Here is a 16,261-nt window from a genome sequence, read left to right as displayed (position 1 = left end):
GTGAAATATTATTACAATTTAAAATAATGGTTTTCTATTTTAATATACTTTAAAATGTAATTTATTTCATAATAAATTCAATTAATCTTCATTGTCACATGATCCTTCAGAATTCATTCTTATGCTGATTTATTGGAACAGTTGTGCAGCTTAATATTTTTTTTATAAACTGAATAAAAACCTTTGATGAATAAAAAGTATTTGAATAAAACAGCATTTATTTATATTAAACCAATTATATATATGTATATATATATATATATATATATATATATATATATATATATATATACACACACACAAATCATATATATTATTAAAAATATATATATAATAATAAATAAATAAATACTATTCTCGCAGTTACAGCAGCAGAATGCAGACAAGAGAAAACTTATATAATATAATATTAGTGAGTTTTGCTAAATGTCAGCTCAATAAGTGAAAAAGCTAAAAAACTACTTTTCCCTTTATTTCCTTTCGAATTTTACACAAACAATATCCGGGTCACGAGAGGCGAATTTCCGCGCCTTTTCGCAGTGGAGATGGACGAGAGGGCAAAACAACCTGCAATATTTCAACTACATTATCACATTATGGACTAATTTAATCGTTAATACTCATACCTCAAATGCAGACTGTTTGCTGACATAAGGTAACATCGAAGAATGTTGCTCCCGTCTGACGTCGCCAGACTTGTGCTGGGTAAGTTCACACTGTTTTGTTGTGTCCCTCTCAAGGAGAAGCTAGCGAGCTAATTCCCTGTTTCTAATTATAGTGTATATAATTATGTGGTTTGTGTCCAATACTGCGGTGTTGTTGTAAATATTTAGACCATTATAAAATAGAGACACTTGTGTCATAACACTGTGCCGTTCTTGGTTAACGTTATGTGTCAACTTGCTGTGATGATCGATAACCGTAATGGCTAATTCAGTCTACTATTCGCAAATGCAGATATTTATTTATCTGTGAAATGATTTATCATTATCTTTCAACTTTAGGCTACCTGCAGCAAGAAGGGCTCACTGCCACAAGCCGAGCCTTCATCTATGAAAGTCCAAACATGAAGGAATATGCCGAGCACAGCTCAGAGGATGGGATCATCCCTGCCTGTGTGTTTGTATGTGTCAAGTTCATGTTTAATAACATGGTCCTAAAATCACTGCATTACTGGCTTCTGTTAAGAAGACATGATCAATTATATTTTTGTTTATTACTCTTTTTCAGTCTCTATTTGGAAAAAACCTGATCACGATTTTAAATGAATATGTTGCTGTTAAAGCAAAAGGTGAGTTCCCACGAAATAAAATGAAACGTTTTGGGATACAGTACACAGTGAATCTGTTTCCATTATAACATGCTTGTGTTATTTCTTCTGTAGAAACAATTCAAGAAAATCAAATCCCTGTAGTGATGACATCATTATGGAAAAAGCTTGACTTCACACTCAACCAAATCAAGTGAATGAATATTTGTTTACGCTGTTACATTGGGTGTTTTCATTTTTTAAGCACTGTTCAGAATAAAGTGTCTTTATTAAAATCTTTCTGTTGTCCACAGGTCTATTCAAAATTCTCCTGCCGTGCAACTGAATCAGCGATGTGAGTTTTGCTTTTTGTTTAAAAGAGAAATTGTATTCGTGATGACTTGGAGTTATTGAAATTAGCCAAATACAATGCATATATAATACAAGTATACTGCATAGTAGATACGGCATGATATAAGATGTCCAGTGAAATAACACAAAATAAATATAAGAAGTTTGAGGTCAGTAAAATCTTTTTTTTAAATGTTTTTAAAAAAAGTATCTTATGGTCACTAAGGCTGCATTTATTTGATCAAAGATCAAGTATAAACTTTAAATATACAGTTTAATGAAACATACAATGTAAAATCAAGTTTAAAAAAAAAAAATTATATGAAGGCAAAGCTGAATTTCTTTTAATGATTATTTTTTTAGTCTAAAGTTCAAAAGAATTTAAGCATTTATTTAGATAAATGTCATTACTGTCACTTGATCATTTTAATGTATCCTTGCTGAATAAAAGTATTAGTTTCTTTTACAAACCCCACATTTTTTAAAGATGGTGACATCAGTGTTATTTTAGTATCATTGATAATATAGAATTATAGTTAAGGTTTTAGTCATTTTGTTGATATTTCAGTTAATGTTTCTTATATTTCAAGTAATCTTTTTTATGGTTTTAGTTTGAGTTAAAAACCCTTGTGTAAAACATTTTTTTCTGTCATTAAGTGCGCACTCGGAATAGCATTCAACGTCAACAGAGACCCTTATTGGTATCACAGTCTCCCATCTCTGGGCAACCCCCAATGACTCCAACCAGCCAATATGTCCCCGGCACTGTGTCCACCCCTCAAGGCTTGCTGGGACATTCTACCCCAATGTCGTACACTTCTCAGCATACCAGACCCTCTATTCTCTGCCTTAGTCAGCCAGGTGAGTCCTGAAAAACATGTTCAAATCACACTGAGATTTGTAAGTACCCTCTTTACATTTTGCTATCTTACATGTTTATAGGTGAGTCACCGTTGCAGATACTGGTCCCTGATAATAGACTGAATCCTGGACCTTTGTCTCCGGCCCGCAGAAAATGGTAAGGTTAAAATGATGACAACACCAGCAGTATGTTACAGTTTAGCTCTTTATACCTTTTCCAGATCAGTCTGTAACAACAATCATTTATTTTAAAGTGTAATTCTGTTTTCTGCTGCAGTGACTCTCCGAGGCGGCGAGGAGGGGGTCAGCTGGGTGGCAGCGGGGCCAGCAGGGCCACAGTAGTGTCCAGCACTCTCATCATGGAAACTCAGAGTGAAGAGACTGTGACGGAGAACTTATCTGTGAGTTAGGGCGATTCATTCCTCTGTTTGTTTTAAATGCTTTCAATGAGTTTGTATATACTCCTGCATAACTGAAGATGATATTTTTTGTTTAACAGCAAATAGTTATAGAAAATGCCAGAGATAAAATTCTCAATGATAGATCCTTACAAGAAAAACTTGCTGAAAACATCAACAAGATCTTGGCAAGGTAAATTCCTGAATAACTGGGCAAAAAACTAGTTAAAATAATAAAGAAAAACTTTGAGATCTTACATGTTGTAATTTCACTTTTACAGTGATAATAGCCCTCAGACATCAAAAGCTGCCTGCAGTGCTATGGAACAAGAGCAGTCGATCGATGAAATCCTGGGCCTCCAGGTGTGTGAATGCACATCTTTTACTCTTCCTTTGTTGTTTGTGAGGATGTAATCTTGACAGCCATATCGAGACTTAACCTGCAAAATTATTTTAGGGGGAAATTCATATGACGGATGTTGCCATCCAAGACATACTGGCACAGACGGAGTCAGACCCGGCATTTCAGGCGCTCTTTGATCTCTTTGACTATGGTAGGTTTGAGCAATTGATCAAGCAGAACAACTAATTGTTATACAATCTAAACTGATTTTTTATTTAAATAGGTTCTTTCTAATGATAACCTTTCATCTCTTTTATAGGGAAAAGTAATACGGCTGAAGACGGTGAACAGGCTGATGGGAGTTTCAGTACAAGTGCACAGGGGAGTGATGAGACTGGGCTTGTAGACAGCGTCTCTGCACAAACAGGTAAGATGGGTCAGCTTTACATCATAAAGCAGCATTGACCATTTTAAAAATTGTAAAATAATATTACAATTTAAAAGAATTGTTTTCTATTTTAATATATTTTGAAATGCAATTTATTCCTGTGATGCAAAGCTGAATTTTCAGCATCATTACTCCAGTCTTCAGTCTCACATGATCCTTCAGAAATCATTCCATGTCATTGATTTGCTGATTTGGTGCTCAACAAATGTCTAAATATGATCAATGTCTAAATATTATCAAAATTGTTGTGCTGCTTAATATATTTGTGGAAACCATGATACATAATTGAAAAATTCTTTGAATACTAGAAAGTTTAAAAAAAAAGAATTTGTTTGAAATAGAAATTGTCTAACATTACTAATGTCTTTACTGTCACTGTTGATCAATTTAATGTATCCTTGCTGAATAAAAGTTATTTAAAAAAAATAAAAATAACTGGCTCCAAGATTTTGAACGGTAGTGTATAAACTGTTCATTTTTTTGTTATTTTTTTAATACAAGGTACTGGACAGGAGGATTCCACATCAGGAGGAGAAAGTAGTGCACAAAACTTAAGCATCCAAAATACGTCCGAGTCAAAAAGCAAAAAGAAATCTTCCGGCCTTCGTAATGTGGCTAAGTCTTCTTCCACAGCTCCGCAGCCACGTATTATAACCAAACAAACTGTAGAGGGATCCACAAACTCCAAGACTGGGGTAGTCAGGGCTAGAGTTTTATCTGGCAATAAACAAGGTGCCCCTTCAACTACTCCAAAGTTGAACGATAAAGCGGATTCACGCCCACCTGACCAAATCGTATCAAGCTCCTCTTTCGCTGAAGAAGGAATTGGCATGGAGATAGATGAACCAGAAAGTGAAACCTCTGAAAGAGTAAATGTTCAGAATCAACAGCTAGTTCATCTGGAGAGCTCTCACACAACTGAAACAATTAATGAAAATGCAAGCAGTCAAGTTCTTTTGTCAAATAATACGCCACAAACCGCACTCACTTCTGAAATCTCAGATAATACATCTGTAAATGAGTCTGGGAGAGTAACAGGAATGACCATCAGACAGAATGTGGATATGGGAACCTCTTTATCCATTCAAAGTGAGGCAGTGACCTCACTTAACCCACCCCAACCTGACATGGACACATCCGCCAAAACAGCTTCTCTGTCCTCCTCAAATAAAACGCATTTAACTCCTTCCTGCACACAAACTCAGCCCAGCACTATCAGTAACAATCTCCCTACAGCTGCTCCTTCATCTCCTGCCACTACGCCGATTACCTCCACGTGTGTTTCTGATGCCCGGGCCAAGGAGCCTGACCCCAGCAAGATTGTGTCTCTGAAAATCATCATCAGCGATGAGCAGGACGAGCTCGCTACTGATGCAGCACTGAACCAGGCTGTTTCCAGCATCACCAGTGACCACATTCCCACCATCTTCCTGTCCTCCCCTGCCAAGACTTTGCCTGCAACCTCTACGGTCATAACACAAGATGAAACGGCTGAGGCTGTGAGCTGCTTGCAGGGGGCGGAGGGCGTTGGATCATTTGGAACACCTACGAGGAGCATGCAGAATAATGGACAGGCTCCTCTGGCACGTCCCGCAGGTCAGGAAACCGGTTTCATTCAGCTGTTACAAGCCAACACAGCCTTTGGGTCTTCAGGTAGCTATTTTGTCGTAACCGATCCGGCTGCTGCCGAGCAGCGGGCAAATGTCATGCTGCTTTCAAGTAATGTGCCTCAAGGGACTCAAGTGTCTTCATTACAACATGTGGTAGCGACGCCACCTCGCCAGAGGACTGTGCTGTCCATGGGACCAAATGTCTCTCAGACCTTTTCGCCTGGTGAGTGAAGAGTTAGTTTGATAAGACACTTTATACCTTTATTTGGGTTGTATGTTTCTGTGTTTATGTTGAAGCACTCATTTGCAGACTTTTAGTCTTCCTCAGGATTAAGGCTGCATTTTTTAAAATTCCAACTGTATTTTTTAGGCCCCACAATCATTATATCCTCACCAGTTCGGCCCATGTTACAAAATGTAATGCTTCCATTGTCTCTAATGGGGCAGAATACTGGAAAACTCACAGTTCTTCCCAATCAGGTTAGTAACTTTGACGCTTACAAGCATTGTCAGGTTTCCAACACAATTATAGTTTTGTTCTATTTATAACCACTACCTTTTTGTATACAGATAACTTTGCCATGTTCAGCCACTGTAAGGCAACCTGCAAAAATTATTTCTCAACCTAAATTGGCACCCAAGGAAAACACTGACATGGGTAGGACATCTTTCACTTACAATTGTATTTTATTTTTATTTAATTATATCAATTATATTTTTATTACATAAAATATGATGCAGCACACCTTTTTTTTTTAGAAAGGTAATCCTGTAACATTCAATTAATTTGTAAATGAATATTTTTACTGAGATTTTGTTATTTTTATATAGATTTGTATTAGATTCCTAAATTTTAGTGAATTTTTTTTCTATTTTTGATTTGAAATTAACATTAGCTTACATTCTCTAATAGCTGTTTTGTTTTAATCATGAGGTTACCGTTTCTGTGGTTATCCATCACTGTAATTCAGTGACATGATTTGATTTACTGATTTTCAGGCAAAACTGGCACATCTGGGTCCGGACAAGTTTCAAAAGTACTTCCCCAGACGTCTGAGCAACAAAAGAGTGGATCAAGTCCCAGCCATCGACGAATACTTTGCTTTGACGTCACACCTGAAAACTCTGCAGTTGGGCAAAATTCCTTACAGACAAACACACCGGTGTCCTCTGCTGTTACATCGTCCCCAACTCAGCAGATTCAGAAAGAAATCACACCCACTGAACCGAAACAGCCTTTAGTTTCTGACAATTGTAAAAGAAGAATAGAAACGATTCGATTGCCAGAAGTACATCCTAATGCAGTTATAAAGAACTCTGAAAAAATCACCATATTTCATCAACAAAAAGAACTCCCAAAAAGTAGAGTAAATGAAAAGGGATTTAATCGAATCATTGTAAATACCAAGTCTTCCAACAAAGCTGCAACTGAGCCAGAGTCTCACATTAGATCAGAATCACCGAAAAAATCACAAGCATCACAGGAGGATGACGGAGTGGTTTTACAGAGTTCAAAATTATCTGCTCCGGGGCCAAAGCAGAAACCAGTAGGCAACACAAAGGACAGCACACAAGAAGAATCTCGTGAAAGTAAGCTTTTAAAACCAGCAGAGAGTTCCTCAGAGAAAGCTTCCTTGCAGGACTCTCCAGGCATCACTGCAAATAAAGAAAATGAGCTGGAGAGCTGCCATCATCAGACATCTGCACGCCCCGCTGAGGACCTCGTATCTTCTACAGCAAAATCGCCGGCACCTGTATCGAGCTCTTCCAATAAAACTTTATGCAAGACGAGCCCCCTAACTAAACAAGCCGCTGAGATGCTGCAGGACATACAGTGCCAGGCTCCTGCGGACACTCCACCGAAGAGGCCAGCAGCGAGAGGTCCAGATCTCCCTCACCCAAGAACACCTAGACCAGGACGTGCACAGGAGGAGCAGACGGATGGATTGAGAACCCCGTCACGGCAAAGACTTAGAAGGGAGGGTGAAAGCACGCCGAGGCATCTCCCCCCTCCCGCCACACCTGAAATCCCCTCCTGTAGTCCCGCCAGCGAGGCGGGGAGTGAGAACAGCATCAATATGGCTGCCCACACTCTCATGATCCTGTCACGCGCTGCCAGGACAGGTGGTCCTCTGAAAGACAGCTTGCGTCAAGAGGAGGCCAGTGCTGGGAAATCCGCCATCCCTAAAGCAAAGAAACGAAAGCAACTTGAAACAAGCCCTCTGGCAAAGAAAGAGCTACAGCTTTCCAGCTCCTCAAGCAGTAAAAAGAAATCTAAGGTGAGTTGTTATTGTATTGGCTGTTTGTGAAAATACATTTTCTTTTTTTTTACGTTGCGGTTCAGGGCTTCCGTACTTATGTTATATTACAAATTAAATATAAATTTTACTAACTTAAATGTTTTTTTGTTTTTTTTTAAACAATGGCAAATTATAGGTGTGTGTGTGTGTATATGTAATTTCAAAAAGCATCTCAGACCAGTTGTTTCACGTGTGTGTGTGTGTGTGTGTGTGTGTGTGTGTGTGTGTGTGTGTGTGTGTGTGTATATGTAATTTCAAAAAGCATCTCAGACCAGTTGTTTCACTTGTGTGTGTGTGTGTGTGTGTATGTATATGTAATTTCAAAAAGCATCTCAGACCAGTTGTTTCACTTGTGTAGCTATACCATTGAGTTAGTATGGATTCTGTGTAGAAAATAATAGGCAGTAGACAGTCAGCTTACTGTACCCCAGCCAATCAGAGAAGTCTGACTTATTTGTCTAATTCTGTACCTCAACATGCATCATCTGTTATGTTGACATTGTCCGGCTGAATTCGAATTTCTTTTTCTTTTTCAGAAACAGAAGAAGCTGCTGGACTCGTTTCCCGATGACTTGGATGTGGACAAATTCCTGTCATCCCTGCACTATGATGAGTAACGACGCTGAGGACAAGCCATGCTGCTCGCCAGCATTTCAGGGACATAACAAGCCATGTGTGCTACTGAGAGTGATCTATTCAGCAGAGTTACCAATTCGAAACAGCTGCTTTCTGTTTTACATGCAGAATGTTAGATATTGTACATATACACCATAATAGCCTAGTAATCATTTGCATACTTTAAAGATGTTTGTATGCTGGCCCCGACTAATTCGGCACTCTTCAAATCAAAAAAAGAAATAATTTAAGACTAAACTGTAATTATTGACTATGTATGTGAAAGAGTGTGAGTTAATTTGTTTCACTGCACCAGCTGTTATTTAGTTCATTGCCCTTTTTGTTTTTTTTTACTTAACTGGACCTTTTCCATCAGCTATCTATGTGACTACATTTCTGTGAACATGTTTTCCTCTGTACATCCTCTAGGTGGTATTCTTCCTTTACAGTACTGAAAGGGAAGTTAAATGTTATTGTTTTCTGTCCTTTAGATGGTTTATTATTTTATGTATTTTAATAAATCACTATTTTATTGAAAATGTCTAATAATTGATTTCTATGGGTTACTCTGTCCAACTATAGCATTTTTATTTGGAGCAGTTGCGTGACCATATATATAACACACACACCATTAATAATAAGAAGAAATGTTAGCAAAAAGCAAATCAGCATATTAGAATTTCTGAAGGATCATGTGACACTGAAGGCATTTAGGTAATGATGCTGAATATTTAGCTTTACCATTACAGGAATGAATTACATTTCAAAATATATTCAAGCAGAAAAAGGTTATTATAAATTGTAATATTTAACAGTAGCCTATTGCTGTTTTTACTGTATTTTTTGTCACGAATACATCATTGGTGAGCATAAATGATCTAAAATGTTACACAACATGTTTAGGTAAGCCAACAGAATGCATGTAAATGAGATCTGTATTGTGTCTTGTATGTAAAATGTGGTCACTGAGAAAGTCAGAGCAAGCAAGGTCCTGTTAGAGCTGCAGGCTACAATAAATCATTTCCCCAGCTCTTTAACATTCTCTATTCTCGTATATGGTCTGAGCCCATGTTATTTTGATTACTAATCCGAACTATTTAGGTCAACAAGCCATATCAGTCTAAATCAGAGATGCCATGTCTTGGTGCTTTTAGCTCAGTTACGTCAGTCTTTTTTGCCTGTTTTCTCATGACTTCCAGGCCAGGACTGCATCATCTTGTTGTTGTTTTTAAGTGTCAAATGTAAAATTGATATATAAACCAACATAATACCTTAGGCACACCCATTAACTATAAGACAAGTGAAAATTAATATGGTTTTGCTTATTTTTCTTATTTTCTCACATAATGTCACTAAACTGGAGTTTACTACAGTAATGATGATGCTTTATGTTCGAAGTTATTTAAAAAGCACTATGCATGTGTCAATCAGAGATATGCAGATATTTTTCTAGAAAATATAATTCTAGAAAATGTATTAATTGATAATTCTGACCACATGGCATGAAATAACTCTTGATACTGTACAACTAAACTGATTTTACATTTGATGTATGAGGCACAATAGTCAGTCAAACATTTCCTTCCTGTACTCGCGATCAGTTGTTCTCTTCCCATTTTTCAATTCTTAGCAGCCAAGCCAAGCATTAGTGTTCATAATGCGCAGCAAACGTCTTCTCTGACGGGTGAAGTCGAAGATAAATGACTTGGATCTGCAGAAGAGGTGAATATGGCCTGTTGAGAAAAACAAAACATGCATATAATTCCATGGGGAAATGTTTTACAGAGAAAACTGATAATATATAAAACTGTCCATTACCACTGAGTTCAAAAGCTGCATCCACCTTCCCAACCATGCTAGGCCAATCCGGATGAATTTTCCTCGGAAATCCAGGATCCATCACGCTTCTTTTCTCATCATAACTACAAAATATGGAATTTAAGTTCTCTAGTTTAATTACATGCACACCCTGCATTATTTTCTAGTAATTCAACAGACAGGAGTAAATTATTCCACAATTATATTACATTTACCAACCACACCTTAAGACAAGGTATGCGTAATGGCCGGGTGTGCATTATTTTATAACAATATAATATGTCTGTTATTATTTACATATAGGTTTAGTCTAAAATTAGAGATATCTCAGATATTTATATTCTAATGGTTGAATTTAGCTGTTTTCTCCACCTAGACAACATGATCGTTAGTTCAGAGATTTTTTTGGGGGAAATTCTACCTGAAATAGTAGTCTCCTGTAAAAAAAGTAGGTCTTTTCGCATTCACTGACATGAACAGCAGCATTTGTTTTACTGTTTCTGGAAATCCAAACTCATAGATTGAGCCACAATAGCTCTTTGACTCCAGTTTGTGAACCACACAATATTTAGGACCTGATAAACAGAAGAATAGCCTAAAGGGAAAAAAAGTTGTTGGTACGATTTTGTGTAATGATTTTGAAAAAAGTATCTTGCTCACTGCATTGGATAAACAAAAATACAGTAAAAACGGCAATTTTGTGAAATATCATTATACATTTTAACATATTTTAAAATGTAATTTATTCCTGTGATGACATAATGCTGCATAATTTTCAGCATCATCACTCCAGTCTTTAGTGTCTGATCCTTCAGAAATCTTACTGAGCCTAAACTTTTGAATGGTATAGAGTGTACATGGAAAAGAACAATGACTGAATCGATCAAGAACACAACTATATTATAATAACACAATGTTTAAATGAATCAAGTTTCAAAATAACATTCATCACAATTATCAAATTCAGCAAAGCCTTCAATTTATGAAAATTCTTCCTATTGATAATATTGATTTGGCAGCATGCTATTATTTATTTGTATTATTTTTTTTTACCTATGAACACATATACCACTGGTTTTGAAGGAATGTCATAGGCTGCATCTACAGGCGAGGTGATGCTCGGTAGAAAAATGTAACTAGAGACATGTAAGACTTTACCTTGAACATTTATCATCTACATTTTTGATTTGTCAGTAGAGATGATTAAATGCTTCACCTGTTTTTAAAGAAAACTATTTCTTTTCCGAATATTGTCACTGCATCAACAGAAAAGTTGGGATCACACTTATTGGGGAGTACAGGGGCCTGTACCATGAAGGTAGCTGAACAAACTCAGAGTTACAGGATTAGTTTTGAGTTGACAAAACCAAACCGATGCAATCAGGCTTTATTGGTACCATGATGCAGCTCATCAACTTTCTCTGTCAACTCAGGCTTTGATCTTAAGCTATGATTAATCCACGAGCGCGTGCACATACCAAAGTGACGTTGGCACCGAACAACCAATCGCGTTCGATATGGATAGAGCGAGAGCGATATATTTTTTCCGCGGAGGAGCAAGAGATAATCTTTCAGTATTACAATTAATTTAAATATGTATTACAAGCTCGAAACAATATGGTCTCTGCTGCCAAAGCAAGAAAAGACTGTTGAAAGATTGCTGATTGCGTTAATGTGTAAGCTAAACAAATACGTTCTATATTCATGTAAAATTATGTATAGGCTATGAATGTATGTGTGTGTGAAATATAGCCTATATTTTTATAATATATAAAAAATGTGCATGTATAAAAAAGATTAATATTCATTGATTTTTAGATGCAACTCCAAACGTTCTTGGCAGCAGATAAAGACAAAATATAAAAATATAATTCAAAGTAGTATTTACACACAACCTTTTATTATTTTTGTAAACATTTGATCACAAACACTTGTTTGAGGCAAACCGAAAAAAGAGTGAAATTCAGAAAACTGGTGGAGGGCCACTCCTCCAGAATACACTTGAGTTGGCTCTGATAGGAATAAGGGACAGCCGATTATGGATGGGATTACAGGTGCTGTACAATCTGACCCTGGTGCTGGCTCCTCTAAGCAAGTAACACTGGGTTATTAGGGTGGAGGAAATGATGAAGACACTCTGTCTGTGTTCTGAGACAGTTGCTGAGGTGAATGCAATGGGCTTTTTATTAAGGCAAACATTTGAATGTGTGGCATAAAACAGGGACTGGCCCTTACACATCTCAGCTAGACTGCAAGGAGCCTATGGAGCTAGACTGCACACTAAAGGAGCCGGACTGTGAGCTGAATAGGCTCCACATTTAATAAATAAATAAATTAGAGATCAAACAGCTGGATAAAACTGATCTCAGTATGTGAACTTATTTAACCAAGTAACACTTTACCATGAAATTTGATGAATGCAACTTCCTCTTGCTCTCTCTCGAAGACAGTTGAAACGTAGGATGCCAAAGGTCATCTCTAACTTCACTCTGGTTTTACTGAGGCCCACATTGAAGCGGTTCTGTGGCCCTGTCTGAGGGTCATGATAGGCGGTTATTGTGTAGGTTGCAAATTAACAGTGTTTATACTGTACCAAATTTAACTTGCTTTCCTCAAATGACACAACACAGACTCGCAGAAAGTAGATCATTGTTATATCTGTTAATGTTAGCCTACTATTAATTTAAAGATTCATCTCACAGAAAATAATAATTTCACATGTTCACATCATCTCTACTTGAACATTACCTAAGGGTGAAAGGACTTTCTATTAACATAATCTGCCTCATGTTCTCCTAGAAGTGGAGATTGCAACATGTGTGTCTATTGCTCCAATCACTCTAGGGAATCATATCATAAGATTAACCGAATAATAATAAAAAAGATTTAAAATAATTCTTAACATGTACTGTAGTACATTTGTGAAATTTGCTTTTTGAAAAAAAAAAAAAATTGTTCATGTGATGTCACCCTATCAATATATCTTAGCGGCAATTTTATAAAAGCCCTCTTTTATGGACATGGTCGATATATATGGTCGGGAACATTATAAATGAAACTATTTATGTACTCCTGCAGAGCGAGGACCCCCTTGCGAATAGTTCAACAAACCCTAGATTCTGTGCATCACCGATCGTGCAAGTATGCCACTTGCAAAAAAACGCAAAACAATAACATTTGCGGTACAGTAATGAATTCGACGTGTTAAATAATTTATGCGCGGCTCAAGAAGTTCACAAAGATAAGATATTCCTTCCGCAGAAAATCTGTATCTTCCATAAAAACTTTCAGGAAAGGCAAGGGGATTTTGTCCGGCTAAAAACTATTTCTCTACGATGTGCTCATCTAACAATTTGCGCTGAGATGTCCACAGGATTTGAAAGAAAATGTAAAGCCATTGCAACAAACACTGGGAATTAGTTACGTCACCTATATGTTTCTTTGCTCACAGCTGATTGGTCAAACTTCAGTCTGAGATCTCGAATCCAGAACTTAACCTGCCCCGGAGCAGGCTAGCCGTGCAGCGTAAGATACCATGGCAACGAACACCGATTAAAGCCGAGCTACTTTCATAGTACCTAAAAAACCCAGGGTTGGCGGAAACTAAGCTGAAACATAGCTGGCTAGCCACCTAAACCGGCTTCATGGTAGCCTACAGGCCCCAGGTGTCTTCTGTTGTTTTCTTTTCTTTCCTTTCATAAAAAGAGAAAAATGGAAACAAATTACCATTTTGTTCAGTATGAGAGCAAAACAATTTTCTTTGGCTGAGTGACTCACCATACAGAGCCTGAATCCCCAGTGTGTCGTCTCTTGGCAGTTTGTATGTCGCAGCGTTGATGAACTTGTACTTTGGATACATAAGAGCGGTGGGGTCCCTTGAGTGAGATAGACCCAAAGAGTGACCGAGCTCGTGTGCTGCCACCGTGAACAGACTGTATCCTGGAAAAGCAAGGAAAACATCGTCTTGTTGTGCTCTCTTCAAAATCCCCCTTTAAATTTTGTTGCATCTTCTTGTCCTAACATGCTCTAATTGATTGTATCTCCTTTATTTATTTGCTTATCTTTTCTTGTATTATTATTATTGTGCATTTTTTATTTTTTTCTTCTTTTTTCTTCTTCTCTCCTCTGTTGTTTGTTCTGGTTCTTGTTTTACATGTTGATATAATATTGGTTGTCTATTATATAATTATATCTATTAAAAAAAATTAAAAAATTAAAACAACGGACAAAAATAATAATAAAAAAACTGTATCCTGGAGTGCCATCCACATCAACACAATGAATGATCATTAAACATTATTTACAGAAATGTATTACAAATACATTTATTTATTTAAAATAAATAAATACATTTAGTTCAATACAATAATACAAATATTATTATTATCATTGTTATTATTAGTTAAATAAAAATCTGTATTTATTTATTTATAAAAATACATTAATAATAATACTTATTATTATTTAATGAAATAAACTCAGTCTATTTTGTATTTATCTATAACAACACATTTACACATTAATAATAATAATAATTTCTTATTATTGTCATTATTATTATTCAATTAAATAAAATAAGTCTTTATGTTTTATTTATTTATAACAATACATTAATACTACTACTACTACTACAACTAATAATACTTCATGAATACTTAATTATTGTTATTATTATTATAAAAAAAAAATCAGCCTGTGAATTATTTATAACAACAATAATAATTAATAATAATATATCTCTTGTTTTACTTAAATAAAAATCAGTCTGTATTTATTTATTTATACATTTATAACAACACATTAATAATAATAATACTTTATTATTGTTATAATTATTATTATTTAATTAATCTGTCTGTAGTTTTATTTATTTATATCAACAATAATAAAAAAATACAACAACAATAATAATAGAAATAATTATTATTATTATTTTAAAATCTGGACCATCATAGTTAAATCATGCTCACCCACCCACGGTGCTGCATTGCTAATTCAACAGTTGCATTATGTGAATGATTCAATGTTGACCGTGCTGTACCTGCTCTGCTGTGTCCCGCTGTCCATGTTTCATCCTCGTCAAAGTGAACATCTCCTCCAGTGCCCTCTCCAGGCTCAAAAGCGTGAGCTAGCACCCCTCCAGGCCCATCGAAAGAGAAAAAGTCTCCATGTGCTATAGGTGAACAAAATTTCAGGTTTTCACATGTGTTTCCAAAGTATAAAAGTGAAGAAAATACATTAGATTAGTTTATTATGTACCTTTGGAGAGAAAAGAAAAGGTAATGTCTGCCTTGCCATGGTTTACTTGGACAAACTTCAGAGGAGCAGCATCACTCCATATTTTTAGAGCCAAACGCAAGGAGTTCTCCACCTCTTCTCGACTGAGATCAGGGGTATATCTCGCAATCCTGCAGGATTCATATGAGCCACATTTTACAAAAGACATGCTGCAACCTCAGAGACTCCATGGGAGGAATAACAAACAAACTAAATCCTTAGGCTTTAACACTAGTTGACTATTCTCAGTCAATAACACTAGAACCTATTAAAAACCAAGACTTTTCAAGACAATTTTTGAATACTCATACACATTTGAATGATAACACTCTAAATGTATAAAGCAAGTAAGAGGCAACCATGGCGGACCTGTAAGTGATGGTGTTGCTCTTCGATTTGGACCGTCCAGGATAAACGCTGAAGTTCTCCACATCAGGCACTCCACATCTGGCCTCTTTCATCACATGCACAGTTTTCTGATCCAGAAGACCACTTTCCTTCAGGTCAAAGACATGCTGCATTACTCTGATCTTCTCCTTCATGAGTTCTGCATGCCTTTTAGTGAAGTAAAAGATTTTGGATATGTAGCTTAGAGATACAAACCTCGGCATGTTGGATGTCCTGTGGGCTGAGGCTCTGAAGAGTCATGCGTGAAGTCCTTACAATGTCTGTCTTCACCATCCAACACAGCAAGATCCAAGGCCACAACCAGCTCATTTTGACCATGGCACACTCATGTTCTCGCTTTTATGTCTGTGTCTTAACTCAAGCATACCTTAAGGTAGTAAGCGATCACGTGGGACCCGGGCCCTCAAACAAGAATTTACTGTCAGGCATTTAGTGGCTTTTGTCATCCACAAAATGAAGTCACGTCTAGCTTTTCATCAGAAGTCTTAGTGGGGTTTATGGAGGAGTGAAGAGGATTATGATTGTGTCATGATTTGTAGTAAATGTTTTTATATGCTGTTCATTTTGGATATTCTTAAATGTT

The 16,261-nt window shown here is 36.5% G+C and overlaps 2 protein-coding genes across 2 annotated transcripts; one reads left to right on the top strand and one right to left on the bottom strand.

The window, feature by feature from the left end:
• Positions 1 to 489: 489 nt before the first annotated feature.
• npat (nuclear protein, ataxia-telangiectasia locus) lies at positions 490 to 9,227 on the top strand. The gene is made up of 17 exons (XM_079611608.1): positions 490 to 705; positions 1,005 to 1,123; positions 1,231 to 1,291; positions 1,385 to 1,463; positions 1,564 to 1,604; positions 2,258 to 2,461; positions 2,543 to 2,618; positions 2,739 to 2,862; positions 2,961 to 3,052; positions 3,141 to 3,222; positions 3,317 to 3,413; positions 3,522 to 3,629; positions 4,152 to 5,483; positions 5,631 to 5,740; positions 5,831 to 5,918; positions 6,260 to 7,539; positions 8,097 to 9,227. Exons 1-17 carry the CDS (start codon positions 669 to 671, stop codon positions 8,175 to 8,177), a joined length of 4,011 nt encoding a protein of 1,336 aa, XP_079467734.1. The 5' UTR covers positions 490 to 668; the 3' UTR covers positions 8,178 to 9,227.
• Positions 9,228 to 9,801: 574 nt separating this feature from the next.
• Positions 9,802 to 16,002, bottom strand: mmp20a (matrix metallopeptidase 20a (enamelysin); the record flags this gene model as incomplete). The annotated part of the gene is made up of 9 exons (XM_079610817.1): positions 15,874 to 16,002; positions 15,640 to 15,767; positions 15,253 to 15,401; positions 15,035 to 15,166; positions 13,771 to 13,932; positions 11,047 to 11,151; positions 10,415 to 10,568; positions 9,994 to 10,097; positions 9,802 to 9,908 (listed from the first exon to the last, which is right to left on the bottom strand). The coding sequence occupies exons 1-9, from the start codon at positions 15,994 to 15,996 to the stop codon at positions 9,802 to 9,804; spliced, it is 1,164 nt and encodes a 387-aa protein (XP_079466943.1). The 5' UTR covers positions 15,997 to 16,002.
• Positions 16,003 to 16,261: the final 259 nt, after the last annotated feature.

The sequence above is a fragment of the Phoxinus phoxinus genome, assembly GCF_949152265.1.
Source record: "Phoxinus phoxinus genome assembly, chromosome: 4".
NCBI lineage: Eukaryota > Metazoa > Chordata > Actinopteri > Cypriniformes > Leuciscidae > Phoxinus > Phoxinus phoxinus.
The sequence above is the reverse complement of the archived record's forward strand: the minus strand, read 5'-3'. Positions and strand labels throughout refer to the sequence as shown.

What these genes read in the sequence shown, in the direction of transcription:
- npat (XM_079611608.1), top strand. Translation starts at nt 669, where the DNA reads ATGTTGCTCCCGTCTGACGTCGCCAGACTTGTGCTGG. An exon ending in TCTCTGCCTTAGTCAGCCAG is followed by an intron (nt 2,462 to 2,542) that starts GTGAGTCCTGAA and finishes ACATGTTTATAG; the next exon opens with GTGAGTCACCGTTGCAGATA. An exon ending in TCTCCGGCCCGCAGAAAATG is followed by an intron (nt 2,619 to 2,738) that starts GTAAGGTTAAAA and finishes TTTCTGCTGCAG; the next exon opens with TGACTCTCCGAGGCGGCGAG.